At 45.7% G+C, this 20,680-nt stretch overlaps 1 protein-coding gene across 1 annotated transcript in view; it reads left to right on the top strand.

Annotated features, from left to right (window-relative positions):
- The window catches only part of ITFG1 (integrin alpha FG-GAP repeat containing 1), a 34,012-nt gene extending 14,678 nt beyond the window's left edge, over positions 1 to 19,334 (top strand). Inside the window, exons 8-18 of the mRNA XM_053448944.1 lie at positions 231 to 315; positions 4,772 to 4,860; positions 5,888 to 6,045; positions 11,322 to 11,463; positions 11,708 to 11,816; positions 12,964 to 13,007; positions 13,242 to 13,320; positions 16,313 to 16,437; positions 16,673 to 16,755; positions 17,329 to 17,446; positions 18,418 to 19,334. Coding sequence (XP_053304919.1) covers positions 231 to 315; positions 4,772 to 4,860; positions 5,888 to 6,045; positions 11,322 to 11,463; positions 11,708 to 11,816; positions 12,964 to 13,007; positions 13,242 to 13,320; positions 16,313 to 16,437; positions 16,673 to 16,755; positions 17,329 to 17,446; positions 18,418 to 18,477 — 1,092 coding nt within the window. The 3' untranslated portion in view covers positions 18,478 to 19,334. The remainder of the gene's footprint in view (positions 1 to 230; positions 316 to 4,771; positions 4,861 to 5,887; positions 6,046 to 11,321; positions 11,464 to 11,707; positions 11,817 to 12,963; positions 13,008 to 13,241; positions 13,321 to 16,312; positions 16,438 to 16,672; positions 16,756 to 17,328; positions 17,447 to 18,417) is intronic.
- The last annotated feature ends 1,346 nt before the right edge of the window (positions 19,335 to 20,680 follow it).

Below are 20,680 nucleotides of genomic sequence, written 5' to 3'. Positions count from 1 at the left end.
AAATGATATCATAATCAAGAGACAAGCGTGGGGAGGCAGAGAATAGATACAGAGCGGAAGTTACTGCCGCCACTCGTAACGTCCATTAGCTTGGATATGGTGAATAGAGAATCTCTTATCCCATAAGATGCTCCATGTGCCAGACGTGTATCTCCACCAAGCGTTAGCGCTCCCCTCGCTTACTGGTGCCGGCGTCTCAAAGCATTTAACTTCTTTCTGTCTTCCCAAAGGGCGGTAACTTCACAGAACCCAAATCCACCATACCGAAGCCAAAAGATGTGAAGGTGGTCGGGCAGGCGGTCTTTGCAGATTTCGGTAAGTTCTAGTTCTCCTTTTTCTCGTTGGTTTTGGGTCTGGATGACATAATGGCACTTGCTGTTACTTCTTGTTATGAAATTGTGCCAGGTCATTGGCGAGCGATGCTTTGTGTGCTTTATAAATGGGAAACCGGCCACAATTTAACTTCCTAAACACGTAGTTCTCTGCATTGAGAAATATGGCCAATTCCAATTGTTGTTGCTGTTCACAGTCTCGCCTTTTTACCGTTTCTTTTGCATATTTCTCTGTTTCTATAGAATATTTCTTTTGTCTCATAATAATTAAGTGAAATTCCCAGATAAGGCGCGCGCCCGAACGTCCCTTTCATGGTGGTGGACATGGCAGGTGCCCAGCAAGTTGTCGGCATTCATTTCCACTTATTGGTTTAGCGATAGAAATGTGATTTTCCTTTCTTTATTGCTGCCTTCGAGTTGTTATAAAAGAGAATGACTTCTTGCTTCTTTTAATCTGAACTTGTAAGGTCGTGTGCAGTGATAGATTGGGTGTTATTAAGGACTCCCCTCCCCCTATCGTTCCAAATGATGAAGCCCTTCTGCTAGACTAGACTATGATGTTAAAGAATAAAAATCAATGAAGGCGAATCAGTCCTTCTAATTTAATTCCTTGGCCCTGTCCCCCATTACTTTCACGCACATACAGAAATCTAATGGGAAACTGGACTTGCTGCGCTTTTTACTTTCGTGTTACATTCTCCGTACTGGAAACAGTTCCTCCGAGTGGAAAGCTACATTTTACATACAGATACTTATTTGGTGGGCGTTCATTTACTAGATTTGTTTAAAAAAGGTTCATCTGATTTATCTTGTGTCAGACTATATGGGCCGAATGGTTCTTATCTGACTACTCTCTGTAAAAATTGGAGAGGTTACAGATGTGTCTTCTGCTGAAAATGCCGTAATGGTAAAATGAGACGGCACTCGGCTGTCAATTCGTCTGTGAGGATGCACTCCAAGTGTAAAGGCTCTCTTGTGCCTGGAGGGATACCGACCGTCCCCCACTGACGAGGCCAGTGAAGGCTGAAACGTACGTGTGGGGTTCCCTCGTGAAGTTGTTTTGCCTCATGTTTGGTTCTGGACTGCCCTTTTGGGTGGGCTCAGACTGAAATGGAGATTTTTTTCTCTGTAACGGCATAAGAGAGCTAAAATTCCTCCCAAGTGGGACGCGCCGTAGGACAGGCTGTGAAGCGGCTGTCTGTTCTTGGTGAGCATCTCGTACTCTTTTCAGATGCACGCATTATCCGTTCATGTAAGGCGGGGTCTTTTTATTAATGTCCTTTTTTTCTTTCCCTTTAAATTTGTGAGAACGTTTATATCGAATATTTTTTTTTTATCCAATCTTTGGGAAAAAAAAGATGTCTGCCAAGTTACTTATTAAAAGAATGAGGAGAGACTTTTGGGTCATGCAGTAAGTAGCAAACCTCATGTATAAAGTGATCTGGGACATAATACTGAGCAGAAAATGTTAAATGTCAGCTAAGTGTACAATTTATATGGTAAAATATGAATTTATTCACACCGGGTCTTTCATAACGTTCACAATTATATTGGTCGGGATGGAGCGCACATGTCTCCAAGTCTTGTAGCAGACTGGGGAGAACCTTAAAAGCAATTAGAAAGCCCACAGGTGCGAGTATTAAATGCTGAATATTTAGTAGCGCTTCCTTGAACAAATCGTTATGAAAAGTTCCGAAATCAGCTTGTGTTTTTGGTGCTTAATGGGTGAGACAGAAAATGCAGATAAACGCGGAGATAGCGACTTCACAAGAAGCCTTTCTGCAGTAATCCCCTGAACTATTGAGTTCTGCAGGTAGCAGGTACCTTTTATACAGCGGGAAAAAACCATCAGGATAAAATAATAATCTTTTTTTCTTCGACTGTTTTTAACGTGACAATACCGGTCACAACCTGATGAACCCATAATTGATAGTAATGTCAGATCCGGTACATATTCCTGCTTTTTATAACTGGCAGCGGTGATTTATGTGTCCCGGCACGAGAACTGCCGTGGAGCGGTTATCATACATGTTGGGGCGTCTGAGAATAGACATCTTTTCAATGTATATTTACAGCTCTCTCTCACTCTCACTCTCACTCGCTTATCCGGAGGTACGTTCACCATTTTAATACCTTTACACACTTTATAATTTCACTTCATTAAAATGTAACGGGGTCTCCTAATTACCCTAAAAGCGCCATTAATCCGGAGCTCTGAATCAGAGTTTAAATTGCCCAGACTATCCTTCAGCCTCTGGGATTCTAATTTTCCGATATGCTGCGGTATCAACGAGTCGCAATCTATTTACTGTTTCTTTGGTAAATAGGCATCTTCTAGCCTCATAAAGTGAAACAGAGAGTGTCAGTAATGGTAATTCCCATCATCCGCAGACTAATACCCACTAAAGAGGTATTTACTCCTTCATGGTGGCTGCCAGACCAAACTAAAAGCTTTCCTTACATCTCGTGATCATTATTTTAAGGGCTTGAGATGAAAGTCACACTTTCCTTCACAAGCTTGTAATGAGATAAATATAAAATACGATTTCCCTTTAATGTCACAGCGAGACTCGCGTTATATTCATGAGAAGCCCAGGGTTAAATTAATGATATCATCCTATTACTCAAGCTCTATTTAATGATTGCCGATGTGCGGTAAAAATGGCGGCCGTTACTTAATAGCGGCACTGGGTTTAGAGCGCAGATGTTTTGCGCGTGAGGCTCTTCCCAAAGACTGCCCTTCCAGTAGACCCGTGACAACATTCCTTCGTTTGCTCTTCATTCTTGGAGATGGGAATTGTTGGAATGATGAACGCCGGCTTCATTATCCCTTTAAGCTTCTGCATCGTTAAAGGCGACGGATCTGTCTACATGATGCATATTTCTGTGTCGCGAGGTACAGAGTTCCCTGCCTTTCCTGTAAGCTTCCATTACTTTATTCGGCTCCAATGGAGAGAATATTTTTGGTTAGCGGTGAATTTAGAAGAAACCTTATTTTTCAGTCTGCTTCCTGCAATACGCGGACGCATTACCAGACGGTGCGAGCCGGCCCGCTGAATCCTCTGCTATCCATCCAGGACTTTGTGACATCAAATTGCCAGAAATAGCTGTCTGAGTGATTTAAAGTGTGAGGCGCCGAGAAATCAGCTCATTCTCCACACTTTTATCTATCTTTTATATGATTCTCCTTGTGTTGCCATGGTTATTGTAATCTACTTGTTACTATGGTAAAGAATATATTAATTTAAGAGCTTCTCTTTCCATGACACAAAATATATGAATTTCTAAGGGTCGTGTAGTTAAACAGGTCTGCCATTAACTTCTGTTCTTGTAGCCAACGTGTGGTCAGAGCGTCGCGATTAGCTCTTTCCTTGATTTAAATTGGGGCCAGCGGCAGGTTCCCGAGCGAAGCCGGGGGTAGACTGAAAGCAGTGCCGTGTAGAAGGGCCGCGTGCATCCAACCCTTTTGAAGCCTTCTCGTGGTCTATAGCTGGGGGTGTATTTAAATCCGTCTGCCAACGCTGCTGTTGTGTCGCTGTCAGATCAGGAATCACACAAGCTCCGTTGCTGCCGTTAGGATTCAGTTCTCAGCACTACGCCTACATAAAGACTTATAATTTGTTCAGACATTGGGCCCGCGGCAGAGTAGCACATCACAGCGGTACTGCCGGGGCCCTCGTTGTATGTTCGCAGGACGGTACGTGCCGTGGACGTGTTAAAAATGATGCGGTTTCTGTCTGCCGGTCACAGGCCAGACCTAGCTAAGAAAATCCTTACTGAGATAAGTAACCCAAGCGCAAGCTGCATCCCCGCCGTGGGCCAACCTCCCTGATCTTTGTCCGTGTCTGAGCCAACCTGGTGAATTACTACCATGTCGGTTACCGGCAGAACGGCAGTTTCATCCTTTCCCCTCTGCGTCCATCTATCAGTCAGATGTAACAGAGACAGAAATGGGATACAAAGGGCCCCACGGCGAGACTCTAATTCCATGCAAGCCGGATGCAGAGCCGATATGATTATACTCCGTGTATAAACATTACAAGTAAACTCGTTATTATCGCGGATGGCGAAATAAAAACCATAATGCGTTCCTCGGCTAAGTGTCCACGTCTCGGAATACGTCACCTGTCACAGCAACCAAAGAACAAAATGATTTCACCATTTACATGCACAGTTGGTTTTTGGGGGCTGAGATTGTGTAAGTGTCGTGGAGAAGATGTTGTGGTTTGCGTGTGGATGAGATTATCACACTGTGTGTGTGTGAATGTAGCTCAGGAGGCGACAGCAGTCTTTATTATCGCCTTTTTCCCTTTGCCTCTAGTTACTTTACCTGCCTATTATTATATGGTCATATCGTACTGAGGTCACTGGTGTCACCATATTTAGGTGTACAATAAACCAGAGCACTAATTCTATTATTTGGGGATTTTAACTTTCAGATGGAGATGGGCTTCAGGATCTCCTGCTACCAGCATGCGCAGATGAAAAATGCTTCAAAAGCGCAATCTACCTGTGGAAGAGTGGACAGGTGAGCTGAATCGTCGTGTCTCTCTCTCTTTTAACCAAGTGTGAAATCAAGCATCCTCCACCCCCATTGTGTGGCCCTTTGTACAGATTGTGAGCTTGTTAGTCTGGGGGCTTACTGGTGTTTAAAGGCTGACCATGTCCTACCCTCTATTTTGTGGGAGTTTAATGGTTCTGTTTCTCAGGTTGTGGATAGTGGCAACTTGAAGGCCAGAGATTGAATTGCCCTCAGGAATCGGATGTTTACGTTAAGCACAGACCACTAAGCAGGTTTAAAGCACCAGGTCGTGGAGTCTGGGTGCAGTGAACCGCTGCGGCTGTTACGCGTCTTGTTTTAATATTTCTAAGCCCTGGTATCATTTCTTCAGTAACATGAACAGCAGTTCTAGCCATACTGCCCACGTAACGGGATTGTGCCGATGCTTTTCCCAGGCAAGGGATTACAGTAAAACCCTCCCTGATGTAGCGCTGGATGTGAGCTCTTTGTGAACTCCCATTAGTGACAGGATTCTGCTCTGATGTGTGTTAATTTCAATAAATCCTTTAACGTTTTCAGGGAAAGGGAGCTCTTAGTTGTTAAGTATGAAATTAGCATAGAAATTATAGCTGGTTTTTGATGTAAGATCAGCAGGTGGCTATTTAAAGGCCCGGCCAATTCCATTTGCCATCCATTCCTTGAGGTCTTGTATTATTTTCTACAGAAAAGTCCCTCATTTAGCCATCAGCTTCCCTCCTCCATGGGGCTTTAAGTCTGGTCTAGAAGCTCAGGCGCTGCTGTCCTCAATGCATGTATTGGCTTTATCTCCCCCATTTTAAGAGGTGAACTAGGTCAGACAGAACCTTGAGACCTGCACCTTGAATACATTTGGGGCTCTTGGGTGCTGTCTGCTGGGCCGGACACACTGGACAGAATGTGACAGCAGGCAGATGGGCTAATTCATATTTCCATCCAGGCATAATAACTTCTGAGAGCTGTTGCGAGTATGTTTACATGCTGTTCATACCCGCTGTATTGTTGCTGTGTTTCGCAGTGGGTCCCGGTGCTGCAGGATTTTAGGAATCAGAACACCGTTTGGGGATTTGTTCCGCCAACTGCTCCCACGGCTCTGCCAATTACCCTTCACATTGGGGATTATAATATGGACGGTTACCCTGATGCCCTGGCCATATTACGAGATACATCAGGAAGGTATGTTCTTTCTGCAGCAGGGTTGATGTTTTAAGCTGTATTTCCCATTACGTTTGGTCGATAATAAGGTAAGGTTTCTCAGATGCATATTGTTTGCTGGTGATCCACGATGTTCCTCCGCATGCTCCTTCAACTTGACTGATAGAGCTTTTGAATATTTTCATTCAAGAATGAAGAAGAGACTCGCATGGTCGCTGGCTCTTCAGGAGCTCGATTTATAGTGCATCTGCAATCACAAGAGGTATACGTACGATTCAAAAGCATGACTTTTCAGCCCTCAGACTCAAACCGTGAACTCTTTTACAATGCCGTGTTTAGACTTGTTCAGCACGGCACCTAGTAGCAGCCGGCCACGTACCCCCTGAGGAACCTGAAGGCAGACGTCTGATTCATGGGGTCCTTGATGGGCCTGCCGAGGCCTTTTAAACTCATCGATGAATCATGACTTAGCAGAGGTTTGAGTGTTCTCAAGCATTGGTCTTCAGCATCCGGGTGTAGACATTTCATTAACTGCTTCCGGTAACTTGGATTTCGGTCACATTTTATGAATTTTATCAGTTCTGTGGCTTCCTCTCGGAGCACACAGATGGGTTGATGCAAAGAACAAGCTGACTTGTATTAACATTGACGGGCATCGCTGCTATTCATTAGTTGAGATGCATCTTTCTAGGAACCTCCCTGGATATGAATCTGTTACATTGAGCCACCTTCTGATCCCCCATCATTATCCTGTGAAACTGTTCCCTGGCCAAATAAACAGCCTTTCCCCGAGTACAGAGGATTCTGCCTCGGCCGTGATGTCATCGCTGACATTTATTGCTTTTATTTTCCTTCCAGTTTGGCTGGATGTTAATCCGAATGGATTAGATTCAGTGCCAGGGCTTTATGAGGTTGTTTTATTTTTACTTTACAAGAGGGTTTGCCAGCCTTGCGCTGTTTTTCTGTGTTTCTCGTAGTCGGCGGTTCTCCGCTGGCCTGAGCATTGAGCACGGTTTGCAGGACGTGATTTTTCATTTCTCGATGCTCACTCCCTGCTTGTCTTTGGGAATTCTTTATAAGCTGTAATTATTTCTTCTTCCTCCGTATCGGGTGCACAGAAGTGGGTTTGGCAGCCAGTGGTGTCTTGCCTGTAATTATTTCATCAAAATGTCACATGCAGTTTGCAGTAGAACATAATAAGCCCATTATTGTTTGCTGTGGCTCATGTTTCCCTCCAGTTTCGGTAGACTTTTTGCATCCAAAGGGTGAGAATGGGTAAGAATATGAAGAATACGGAAGGAAGGAGGCTGCATGCGCAGCCCGGGGTAGATTTACTGTGGCGGTTTAGTCCGGTCCTCCATAATGTGTAATGGGTTCCCACATCCGCCTTTTCTTACCCCAGCCAGGGGTGGTGATAACAGCCCTACAGAGGTCCTGGAAACCTGTGTTTTGTGAAACTTTGTAGAGAGATGAGGAAAACTTTGTGAGCACAGCCCCTGCACCGGCATCTTTCCCAGAAAAACAAGGGTTTGTTATGGTTTCAAAGTTAAGAGGAAAACACCAGCTGTGTTTTTCATCTCGGTTTCCTGCGGTTTCCTTCAAATCACAGATCATGCAATGTCTTAGTTTTTCAGACGGGGGAGATCACGCAGATACGAGAGCTTTTAAGAAAACGAACCGTCTCCCGGTTATTTGTTGTTCTGAGGAACTGTGTCCCACAAGAACATCCATAGTTATTATTTTGTCTCTGCTGCTTTGAATTGTGCAGTGTGTCCGGAGACGTCCTCTTAGTACATCCATAATGCCTGAAGTAATAAGGTGACCCCATCAAGGAGGCAGAACGAGCTGTGTCCGGTGTGTCTGAGGGACACACATTATATAAAAACACTAAGAGGAAGTACAGAAGTAATTGTGGCTGCAATGAAACATGCATTATATAGTGTATCACACAGAAGTCGGTGGGCAGATACATACAAGATGGCGTGTAATTACAGTAACATTGTAACGGAGTCCAGCCTCGGTGAACTGGAACATCTATGAATGGTGATGTTTCGGGGTAAAGAATTATTCTGTAACATTGTTTCCTTTATTTTCCCAGTAGGTTGCACATTGGCCTAATATAGCCGTGTGGATGGGAATTTAATGTTTTTATTATTCACGTATGATTTAGTTATTCCTCTTTACTGTGCTCATGTTCCTTATGGACCTGCTGTTTGTTGCTAGTAATTGAAGGAGCAGAGATGAAGAGCTAATTGATTCAGATCGTAACGAGAGGTGGAATTGAATGCGATATCCGGTATCGCAGCTCTAATGAAAAGAAAAACCTCTGCCATTGTACAGCCGTACTAACACGGTTCGTTCTTATATTTGGAGTGGATGCGGTAAGCCTGGAAACGTGCCAGATAACACAGCTAGATGAATTCATGTGTCTTAGGACACCTTGCCTCGTTATATGATGAGCCACATAAACATTGTTTTAACGCCAATACATTTATTTCTCAGAAGTGGATGGAGGGATCGGAATTGCAAATGGTCTAAATAGCTCAGTCGTGTGAAAGCACCGGTTACCCTACGGCCTGTGTTTAAATGTAAATCTGATCCTATGAGTTGGTAGTCATTGATTTCCTATGAAGTAGTATTCATGTATATCGGGGTAATCTCCACCGTATTGATGTTTGCACAAGTAGTGATTGTTTTATGTTCTTATCACAATTAAACCTTGGCTTTCTTTTTTACTCGATATCTTGAACGTCTTGGTGCACCGTTTGGGATCATTGCCACCAAATACCGTCCAGAGCCACCACCTGTGCTCGCTGGTGGGTACTTACCACTTTGGATGTTAAAATGTTTGAAAAGAAAAGCGTCATCTTTACCAGCCATACCAATCACTCCCAGATAACAACAGTGTTTTAGAGAATGGCGTGTATTTCACGGAAACTATATGCCCCACGCGCATTCCTGTAATTAGACACAGCTGCTTAATGAGCGATAATTGAGGTGCATCATGAATCTCGGACACACAGGAAGGATAATATTCCATTCCAGATGGGTTTGCTTTGTAAAAACAAAAACAAAAAAACGAAAGTAAGGATTGGTCACATTTCCCTGTCCAGCGGCGGCAGAGACTATGTGCGTCTGGCCAGATCACCCGGACCCCGACAGCTGATGACTCGTTGGGTCCCAAAGGCATAAAACATTGGCGCCATGGGACATACATTAGTGTCAATGAGGTGGGGAAATGGGGCCTAATTGGGTTTAATAGTGAGAGGGACATTAGAAATCCAAAGTAACCCCCCCTGTTTGAGGGGGGCAGCCTGTTTGGACCTTCCCAGGATGTAGCATCTTAGCCTGGATCTCCATGCTTGACACACGGCAGTAACACGGCTATCTCGTGTAAGGCGTGTATATTCTGCAGAGTTGGTGCTGTCCAGAGTGCTGAACGGCTACCTGCTGTGGTCAATGACAGAGCGCTGGCTGCAGGTTTATAGTTGTCGGCTTTAATTAGAAAACCATGGGGAGGCCGTTGCGCCAAACTGGGAGTTTGTAATTGGAAACCCGCAAGGTTTGCCTTGATTACAGCGGCTCCTATAAACCCCCGCATTCATTCAGTTCCTTTATGGTCTCGCGCTGCTCTTTTTCCTACACTTGAAGTAACATTTATCAGCGGGAGCCAATTTCAGTGACTCATGCTGGGTACCTGAATCAGGGATTATTGTCGTGTTTCCATGTTCCTGGTTTTGTGGAGCGTTTTGATCTTTGTTAGATCACCTTGAATGAAAGTCTGCAACCCGTCAGCTCGTGTGTATACTGGTCACTTCAGAAAACAGTCAGTTCCTGCAGCCCACCAAGAAAATCATTTCCAGTGGATGGTGAGACTTGTAGTCCAACAGCTAGACGCCACAGAACACTAAATGCCAGCAATTCATGTCTTTTTATGGCGAGATAAATGGGATTTGGGGGGGGATGCAGATGTTGTGAATGGGAAAGGGTAAATGCTGTTTCTACAGGGACAACAAACTTTTCCTGAATCCAGAGGATTTACACATTCCGCAGTCCCCATTATTATAGACGGCTCCTTTACCAGTAAGTTTCCTCTCCGCTATACGATTGCTTTCCAACACCTGGCTAATCGTTTTGCCTTCAGGTATTTGGTTATTAGACAGTAGGGATGAACACCGGACCTGAAGCTCACTATTAAGAACCTTTAACTGTCCTTCCCCGGTGAGGCTTTAGTTTTAAAGTGATAAATCAGTAGCCGGAGAGTCAGCTATCAGTAAGAAGGGATTTGCATGTTAAACACTTCTTTGCTTTGAGAGCCATCGCACGGCCTGAGATATTTAATTTCCTTCCCCAGCTGTGTAATATTTCAGATTTACTGTTTTAGGCCAGTTTGAGAAAGCAGCGTGTGTACATGCACATGTATGTACGTGACCTGGTGTTTGCTGTTATCACGTCATCCTCTGTGCTAAGTGGTCCAGCAGTTCCTCAGGTCTGTTGTGTGAGAGCATGTCCCGTATCACTCGTCATAGTATTACTGTGTGGAAAAGCTCCATAACTCAGTGAAAATATTGTAGCTTTTTTGGTCTGAAGAAAAAGATATTGGGATTGAAGACTCGTTAATCCCTTTCAGGCTCTATGGTTCCCAATAGTCTACTCCATCAGGAAATAATTTGTGTCTGCTCTTTAACAGAGCAGTTTATTCTGCAGATTCCCAGGACTCCAGCAACTGAAAGAGGATTGATGGCCAACTGCCTGAAAGCTGCACTGTTGTCCAGATTAACAATAACATACGAGCCCCATTGGGGTGATATATGTCAGAAATCATTCCATATGTCTCCGGGAACGATACAACTAATTATGAGATGGAGAGTATCCCGCTGTAGTCAGATAGATTGGGAGCAGCGGATACTCCTGGTCTGCGTTGCCGGAGCCTGGCTGTCCGCTGTACTGCAAGGGTAATAATCGTTAAACGGCAGAGCGTCCTCTCCACATACCACGCGCTGCGAGCGCCGGGCTCTTACACCTGTTGGAAACATTTTCCTTGCCAATACATATCGATGAAAAGAACACGTGGAAAATGTGCCACAATGTAGAAATACAGGGCGGTCATTCTCTGTGATATGAGATGTCACGCGCTCAGCGGCGAGCCTAGAGCCTCTCACAGCTAGATGGAGTGATGACTATATAAATAAAAGATGATAATAATAATTATTATATGCTACTACATAGAAAATGCCTGTTTTAGGTTTTTACCCATGAGCTCAGCTTGTAATATCTTCCTTCTTTTTGCCTGCCAGCGATCAGCAAGCTTTCCTTCTTGAGAACGTCTTGTGTAAAAATACAACCTGCTCCAGGATCTTTGAAGTCCACTGGGAGATTTCTGATCTAAATCAAATTAAAGATGCTGTCGTCGCCACCTTCTTTGACTTCTACGAAGACGTGAGTTTTTGCTACTTTTAATTGCTATGTGTCTGTGCCACATACACTTAATTAAATGCATGGGCTGTTGGGGAACTGCCACCTGCTGGGTTAACCCACCCAAGCGGAGGGGTCGCTTTGTAAGAGAATGTGGCCCTGGGTAAAACAGCTCCGCTCCGATACACGGTTATACGCCAGTGCCATGAAGTACAGTGCCAACCTCTTTCCCGCTCTGTAACCCGAATGTCTGTCCCGTACGTTGCAGGGAATCTTGGATATCATTGTGCTGGGTAAGGGCTCTTCACCGGAGAATTTTGCCATCCATGTCTTCTTGAATAACTTTGAAGCGGATGCCTATTTTGTGAAAGTCATTGGTAAGTAAGAGCCGAGCCAGCTTTTCATGCATGCGTGCTTTGCTTAGGGTTTGTTGGCTGAACCGTTTCAGTGGTAAAGATACAGCCGTCTCCATGTTTCAAGGTTGTACATCTTATATATTTAATCAAAAAAGAAAACCGGAACCCTGCCATAGTTTGTTGTCCACATCACCTGAAATGTGGGATTTGTGGGGTGTCCAAGCAATCGCAGATTGTTTAATCCCAGGGCTCTGGTCTTGGCAGATGGATAAAGCGCTGCTGAACAGATGTTTTCAGAGCATTAAAGGAAACAGTAATTGGTCATCTGCTTGATGAGGCCAAGGCTTTCATGGTAAGAAGGGAATTGTCTTCCGAGACTGGAGGCTGATGCTGGACAGGTGGTTGCGGGACTGCAAGCTGGAGCTATGACATCACTGTACAGAAATGTATGTCATTTTAATGATGATGATGACGTTGCATTTCAGGTGATGAGATCATTGCTTTTTGCACAGTATTGTGGTGAGATGAAGACAGTAGTTGTTAGTGAAGTATCTCCCAGAATAGGTGTTTTTTGCTGTGAAGTTATAGGAAGCGTAAAAAAAAAATGATAAAACACTTGGATGATCCGTGCAGCTGTCCGGAATAAGCCCTATCAAGTCCGAGCTAGTAAGGTGCAGAACTAGAACAGAGGAAAAAGATCCAGTCCTAATGTCTCAACATGTTGTAGGCAGAGAAAGAGTTAACAGCAGAGCACTTACAGTCCAGAATTGTCCAGTATTAATGGGCCACTGAGAACAGTAATTAGAGATAATGTGTATTATTTTCGTCTCTTTGGTCTTTTGTTAATGTGAGTTACCATGACATCACTTCATTAACCTAAGATAAAAGGTGCTTAGGATGTAGAAGGTCACGCTGGAGCACAGGATGAATAGACCTTCCTCATATAACGCTCTCCGGGGGCTAATGGCTGAGAGAGCTTGGAGTCCAAAACAGCAGCTCTCCCCGGGTTCGGCTCGTTCACACGCAGACGATTCGGGGCCGTCTCCTGAGTAATAAGTAGCGGAGTGTTTCCTGTGACTGGCCGCCACGAGGGAGGGTTAACTCTCGGAGAGGTACATCGGCCTGTGTGTTTTCATGTAAACTAACCCGGACCTGTTCTGCTCCACAGTGCTCAGCGGATTCTGCTCCAATGACTGCCCACACCAGGTTAAGGTAAGTTTATGGGGAAGCTGTTCACCATCCCACCATCTGCTCAATAGGGTGGGCTGTAAACCATATGACTAGGGGTCCTGACCCAATTAAAACAATAGTGTGCTATGACGATGGCACATACTCCCTGTCAGGACATATAGTGGCACCTCTGGGGGCCCTGGCTTTGCGTTGACATAGATTAGGGAGCAGCTCATAGTTTATGGTGGCTTTACTGTCGTCCATTCTTTGTTCCAGCCATTTGGTGTAAATCAGCCCGGACCTTACATCATGTACACGACTGTGGACGCAAACGGATACCTGAAGAACGCATCCGGTAGGACAGTTCTCTCTTTACATTTATATTAAATCGTGTGACGGCTGTTTATATCTGGGCTCAGTGCAGGAGAACAGGTGAAATGACAGCATCTGTCCAGAAACAGGATTAACCCTGTTAGGGGCGGTATGAAGGTTTTCTGCTGAATTAAATTAGAAAGTAAATACATTGTGGGGTGAGCAGAAGTCCAGCTAATTCTCGTGAAGTGCCGAAACAGCTTGTAACTACAGAATCCCTATTATGAGATGCCAAACTCTGCCGGACGCCAGATGCTTTGAGATAATGTCCAGTTCCGTTGACATTCCCACCACGCGCTCATGTAACTTCCATAGAGCGGCAGAGTCCAAGCGTCGCTGCCAGGACAGTTGCAGGCAGCATCTGTGCCAAACCAGTTCAGAACCATTGCACCTTCTGCCCAACCGGTGAACAGACAAAGCTAATGCTAGATTATATACGGGTGCTATATGTATCCATGCGCAGATACGGTGGTGTATTAAGGCTGTGATGATGACCGCACAGTGTGGGCTAGTATATCGACGCTGGGGTTAAATAGACATTTCTCAGGATAGTGATATTTAGCGCCGGGTCCTGTTTTCTTTATTACTGACACTCGACGACTTAGATGCTGCACTCAGAGTTGTTTCATACGGTTTGGAAATGAAAAGTGCGGCTCTCGCTGAGGCCGACCAGCTGCCGGAATGGAAGGAATTACTGATCAGAATTCAGCGTGGTACTTAGCTCTCTGTCCACAAACTGTTTAACACAAACCTGGATGTATTGTGACGAGAGGGCCGGGGACAGAGCACGGCTACGCTCACCATGTAATACGCCGGTAATGATTGACTAGGGGTGACGCTCTCTTTAGTGGGACGCTGTCAGAGGCGTTCTGCAGAGGCGCAGGAGCTAACAATCTCCGCTGTGTAATGCGGGTTCTGCCTGCTGCTGAGTGGTAGTAACGCGCAGCCCTCTTGCTAAGTATCACAACCCACCGGTTTGTTTGGTGCCTGTAGCCCCCAGCGGATGGTTCGTGTGACAGGCATGTCCATGTTCTGTTCCATGCTCCTGGCTTTACGATTCCATTCATTTGGCACGCGCTGCCCTGGCGTCTTAGCGTGTTCTTCCCGCTGTTTAGCATTTGAACCCTGCAGCACGTCATGCAGAGAATAACATTAATGAACGCCGCCAGCGGCTCCCATTTTTCTGTGGGTGGTGTGAAGTGCCACGGGGAGTCTTCCCTGCAGATGCTCCGTTCCAAGGTGTGAAAGAACAGGTTTCTGAGCGCTCTCACAGCCAGCTGCTGCCAGTCTCATGCCAAGCAACAGCTTTAATACCTAAACTGGAAGACTCCATCGCTCCCGATTTTCATGACACCAGAGACTGTCTATAAACACGCTACCCCCCCAGTCGTTCAGTAACGGTACCTGTATGATGTGTTGTATACACTGGGGTATATAATACGGTTCAGAGCCCCGCTAATGGCGATAACGTTTATTAATACGCTGGCAGTTTGTTTACCGGGGATGAGCCTTCCGATCCATCTCGCTAACGATGTGCTGTCTGATTTAATGGAGCAAAGAATAGCAGCATCGATAGGGGAAGCACCCCTTCCTGCCCGTGCCACAGTTTGCCCTATTTGTTTTATTAAATAACACAATAAAAACCTTAAAAAAAATAAAAAAGCAGAATGTTCTCAAGACTGCTCGGGAAATGAAGAAACTTTAGTTTCACCCACAAGTAGTGCGGTGCCGGCCTGTAAACCACACGTCTGCGGTAAGGTTTACTGCAAAGCAAATGTACCAAGAATGCAACCGCACAACCGCGCACGCACGCACGCACCCGCGCACACACAATCACATATAACGAGAGGTCTGCAGAATCCATCACACGCACATAGAACTGATAGCCGCCTGATCGATTCAGACACCTAAACCGCACAAATTCATTTTCAAGAAGAATCGCACCCTGGAAGGGGGTATAATATACACAGTGTGCCGGAGTAATGGCTGCTGAACACACGGCCCCAGCGAGGGCACATAACTGCTTCCAGCTACAGCTTGCTTTCGGGGTTTATTAACAGATGTCATGCGCGGCGTAGCTCCTGCTATCACCTACCGGGCTACACCAGCACCACATTAACAGGGAGGTCAGGAACGGAGCGGACCGGCTGCTAATTATCTTTCTGACAGCAGAGATGATTAAACAGATCTGTAGGAAGTCTTCCTGCGCGAGAGTAAAATACTCTGTACCAAGCAGCTCAGAGAGGGAAATAATTGCCTTTCGGGATTGTGCCGGGATGTCTGGGCTCCTGTTCACAGGACCAATTCTAGAATATTCTCCAAAGCCCATGCTAACGCGTGACTTGTATTCCCCCCACACACACAATAAAATACAGAGCCTTGTGTACCGACACTGGAAATATGTATCAGCCTTTCAACACATGCACAAGGTGCGGCCAGGTAGATATATACATTTATTGCTGTACGTGCAGCCCTGTAATGTCTGCTTCAGACCCTGTGACTTTTACGTGTACATATCATGCTGCTGCAGAGAGATGCATAGCTGTATTAGTCATATATATATATATATATATATATATATATATATATATATATATATATATATATATATATATATATATATGTATATATGTGTGTGTGTGTGTGTGTGATATCACAGGTGGAGTTTATACATACAGTCCTGTTTCCGTGCTGGAGTAGCATTTATTTGATCAGCATCCTGATCAGTACACACGGCGGCCACCTGAATGACTTACAAGTTAGAAAAGTACAAAGGATGAGCCGCTGATCCGCACGGTGCATGTAATATGTTCTGTTTGAATCCCTTGCTTCCTGTGTATTCCTGTGGGCTGTACACGGTGAGCTCTTAGGAACACTCTCCTTGTTGGGTTATTTGCTCATGAGGCCCTTAGCGGCCCGGGATGGGGTATCAGTGCTTATAGAGTGAGGACTGACATTGTTTTGTTCTTTTGCAGTCGGCCAGCTCAGCCAGTCTGCCCATTTGGCGCTCCAGCTCCCGTACAACGTCCTCGGCCTGGGGAGGAGCGCCAACTTCCTCGATCATCTCTTTGTGGGGATTCCGCGGCCGCTCGGGGAGAAGGTCAGTAGGTATAGAGTTCAGGGACAGCTTTCCTCAGCTGTGTTAAGATATCTATGTCCGCTTGCTTGTCTGGCCCGGTCGTGGCTGATAGCGTGTACAGAACACACACGTCTTATCCACCTTACATAAAATGGACTAATAGTCATGAATTCACCTGTAGCGTATAGAAAGACACTGCGCACTAATGTTTAGTAATGTCCTGTTTCACTAAAAGGCTGTGCTTTTTTCCCCTCAGCAAATTCGGAAGCAAGAATGGACTGCGATCATCCCCAATTCCCAGCTCATCGTTATCCCGTACCCCCATCACACCCCAAAAAGGTAATGGCATTGTGTGTGGGGCTATAGATGGGGTTGGCAGTAGGCAGGCTTCTGCACTTTCCACCAGTGCGAATCATGGAAAGGATCCACGCCGGTCACCTGGAGCGGGTCCTAAATCCAGCGCAGGCAGTGACAGTGATTGCAATGAATCTTGATATTTGGGTCACTGGTTTGGTGAAGGTTTCATACACATTAATCGCTGGGAATCAGATCGCTGGCAGAGAATTAAATCATTTTCCATTTGTGTCAGTCACGGAATGTCCGATGGGGCCAAGATGCTGATGTCAGCGTGAACTCTATATAATACATCCCATTAAAGCAGCGGTGGATGCTGGGTACATGACACTGCCTCCTTACCAGCGTCACCCACTAATGGCTGCGTTCCCCAGTGCATTAAATATCTTTGGGGCCATTGGAGCCGTATTCAGAGTCTCCCGGCAGCGGCTCTAGATAAGGTATCATTAGTGAACCTGCGTGAATTCAGTAATTCCTCCGTCGGGTGAGAGTATGGGGCAGGGGTTTTAGAGAGATACAGGGATGTGCCCACTGATCGTTCCTCTCTACTCTCTACAGCTGGAGTGCCAAGCTCTACCTCACCCCCAGTAACATCGTCTTACTGACGGCCATCGCGCTCATCGGTGTTTGCGTTTTCATCCTGGCCATAATTGGCATCCTGCACTGGCAGGAGAAGGTAAGTTTCCACCTAAAATCACACCCCAAAGGTATTACACAGTATCGTGTAATCGTGTCGCTGGCGGGCGAGTACGTTTTGCTGTCCGAGCCATTTGTAATGTGAATAGTGTTCAGTAAGTGCCGGTGAAGAGCTCTGGAGAAAGGCTCGGCGGATGCCCCAGAACTCTGTATACTTCATAGTATTTCCATGACCTGTTTAACAATGAATGACGAAATCCTAGCGGGAGAATAACATTCACTGCAGGGGCAACTGGTTCTGTGCGCAGAGAGGTTGCTTGACAAATAGAATCTTAGTGAATAGAGGGACAGCTCATAGAGAGGCTTCCAAATGATTGGCTTTTTACATAATTACGAGAAGGAAAATAACGGCGTTAATCCCTTATGGGCCAACAGGCATGATTTCTGAATTGGCAACATAACCGAGTCTGCGTTATGACATCAGAAATGCACAGAAAGCGAGCACCGTGTACAGGGCAGGTTAACGATACGGGGCACACAGGAGTGCTAATCACCAACGTTCACAGGCCGGTAGAAAGCCGGTACGCCCTGCTTCCGCATTCTGTCAGAGACTGCATTTAACTACTGAACAAATCCATCACGGACGGTTTTACTATCCCATTAAAAGAGTTTGTCCTGACGAAGCCGTCCGCGTAACCTGTCCAGACTCCTCGCAGTTACTCGCCCGTTACCTGCCAGATTAGGCTTTACTGTCTGAGTGTAAATTCCAGGTTTGTTGGAAATGACTGATGGTTTTTATATATTTAGACTTTACGCAGAGGAGATCGTTAGCCCTGTAAGCAGCTAATGACTTGTGTCATTGTAGATCATTAATACCCGGTGAAATTATTACTCTTGATAACTGGCCCCTTGTTCACAAATAAGAATCCTGGGCTTTCAGCTGTAGAGAAGCCGTTGCTTTTAGCCATTCATATGCATTACGTGCTAATGGTTTCTTCCTTTGTATTGCAGAAAGCAGACGACAGGGAGAAGAGACAAGAGGCCCATCGCTTCCACTTTGACGCCATGTGAAATGGCTTATTAACCCTTTGTCTGGCCGTTCTCGTCACAGCGGAAAGGGTTAAAGCAAGGAGACTTGTCATAGGACGTGCGAATCTTTGAGCTGGGGTGTGAGGGAAGGTCAAGCCGCAGCAGACGGGACGGCGTTCGCTGTATATTTTGCATTATGTGTTAATTTATTGGTGCAGATTACTAAAACCACAAGACTTGGGATCTGTGGAAAAATGAAACCCAGGATTGGGGTCCTGTAAATTTTGGGAGGTGTATCTTTCTTTATGCTGCGGGTTAAATTGTCTGGATGTTGTATTTAAAGCTTAATAATAATGTTGTTTTTAAGGATCTGTGATCCAGTTGGAGCCCACCAGCCCCGACTTGATTATTCTGCATGTACACAGACGGTGGCGTTGTTTATAAATGATATTTATATGTATTCATCGGATCGGCGGTGGAGCGTCTCGCTTCTCCACTGGTTTCATGCACTATAGCAGTAAGAATAAAGGACCGAAGTAAAAGGCCAGTGCAGAGCAGGATGCACGGACCGGTCGATGTCCTGTCTGGCAGCTCATCACCCGTATAGACTACTTATCCATTTCATGTGTAACTGCTCGCCCCACTGGGCTCTTACCACATGGCTATGCTGAGTTACTGGGTCCATCCAGAAGCCAGCAGCACCCGGTGCATGGACAGCTCTTGCCATCGCCTTTTGCCAGCCTGGAGCTGGGAAAGTCGATTCCCGCCGTACACAGAATGTGCGGCCGCTGACGCTCCCCAGACTGCATCGCATCGTGTCCTGTGATTCTGTGCCTGTTGTCCAGTACACTGTAATAAACTGAATGTTGGTAAATCCCAATAAATGTCCCTTCCTAGAAGACTGCGTCGGTGTGTAAGTTACCCCTGCTGTCTCCTCAGTGACAGACCGGGACAGTTGGGGAAATTAGATCCTCTGTCGATGGTGGAGATATCTATAGGCCCCTCATACAGCCACCAGCAGAAGAAAATGTTCGACGCCGTAAGATGTACTATGTGGCCAGTGTGTCCAATCTATGCGGTTATAAGGAACACAACAGTACACCACACTTTTTACACACCAAGGCGATGTCCGCAGTGTAATTAAGCAAACACTTTACTGAATGTCAAATGGTCATATCGATAAAACCATTGTGTAAAGAACACTTGTTAATGCCGTGTTAAGATGCAGTAGACATGAACACACCACACGGCTCATCCTTTCTGCACATGAGAAATGTTCCACTTGATGTCCCAAATCTCTTAAAAATGCTGGAAGAAGACACCACGCTCGGCTGACTGTGTGCAGTGTCCATAGCTGCCGTTTAATGAGACATGGTGCTTTCCTCATGTATGAACAGGTATAACTCTGCGTGTGCGTGTTCACAGGTTACCTTACGAGATAGATCACAGAGAAAACCTTTATCCATACATCGCTGGTGATATTTTTAGCAAAGCGCCAGCTCCTGCTCTCCAGCATTCTTTCAGAATCTCTGTTCCATTTATTCACCGAGCGGAACTGGCTCTCGTTATAATCCCCACTTTAGACATGCCTAGCGGCCGTGTCCAGAGGATCGCATTGTTCTTCTGTCTAACAAGCTGAAATGCTACATGCGACACAGAAGGTCTTCGTGCTGAAATATGTATGAACGGACACCGAGGAGCAGAGCCGTGGGCCGCTCGCTGCTTTAATATTGTTATTTAAACATTTTATAAGTCTGACGACGGCGGTAATTCCATTACATTATCCTAATGCAGCTCTGACTATTTACCCAGACGAGGGGAATTTAACGCACGGAATGGCGGATCCATGGGGGTTTATTTGTTTCTCTCGCAGCCCGCAGTACCTACTTTCTCTAAAATGTAAGTAGTAAAGCACTTCCCCAGGGCACCGTATTATAGAAGTCCCTGTGTTGCCCCCTAAGTCATCATACAACGCACACTTTTTCTCCTTTGGTAGCCAAAATGCACTTGAAGCTACTACGGGAACAATGTGTATTTGCTGCTGTAGGTTGGTGCTGAACGGACAGCGTGCAGAGAGCCCGGGATAATCTGCGGAGCGGCACATTATCTGGAAAATACTGCAGTGACGGGAAGGAGCGGCCCGGCCAGCCTCAATGTATGTATGCAGGGTAATAGTTTGCTGCCAGGCTGGCGAGACCCCGCACCGTTCATAAGTGTGCAGCACAGCCCTGTAACAAGGCAATCA

The sequence above is a fragment of the Spea bombifrons genome, chromosome 10, assembly GCF_027358695.1.
Source record: "Spea bombifrons isolate aSpeBom1 chromosome 10, aSpeBom1.2.pri, whole genome shotgun sequence".
Classification (NCBI taxonomy): Eukaryota; Metazoa; Chordata; class Amphibia; order Anura; family Pelobatidae; genus Spea; species Spea bombifrons.
Note: the sequence above shows the minus strand (reverse complement) of the source record. Positions and strands in the feature narration are given on the sequence as shown.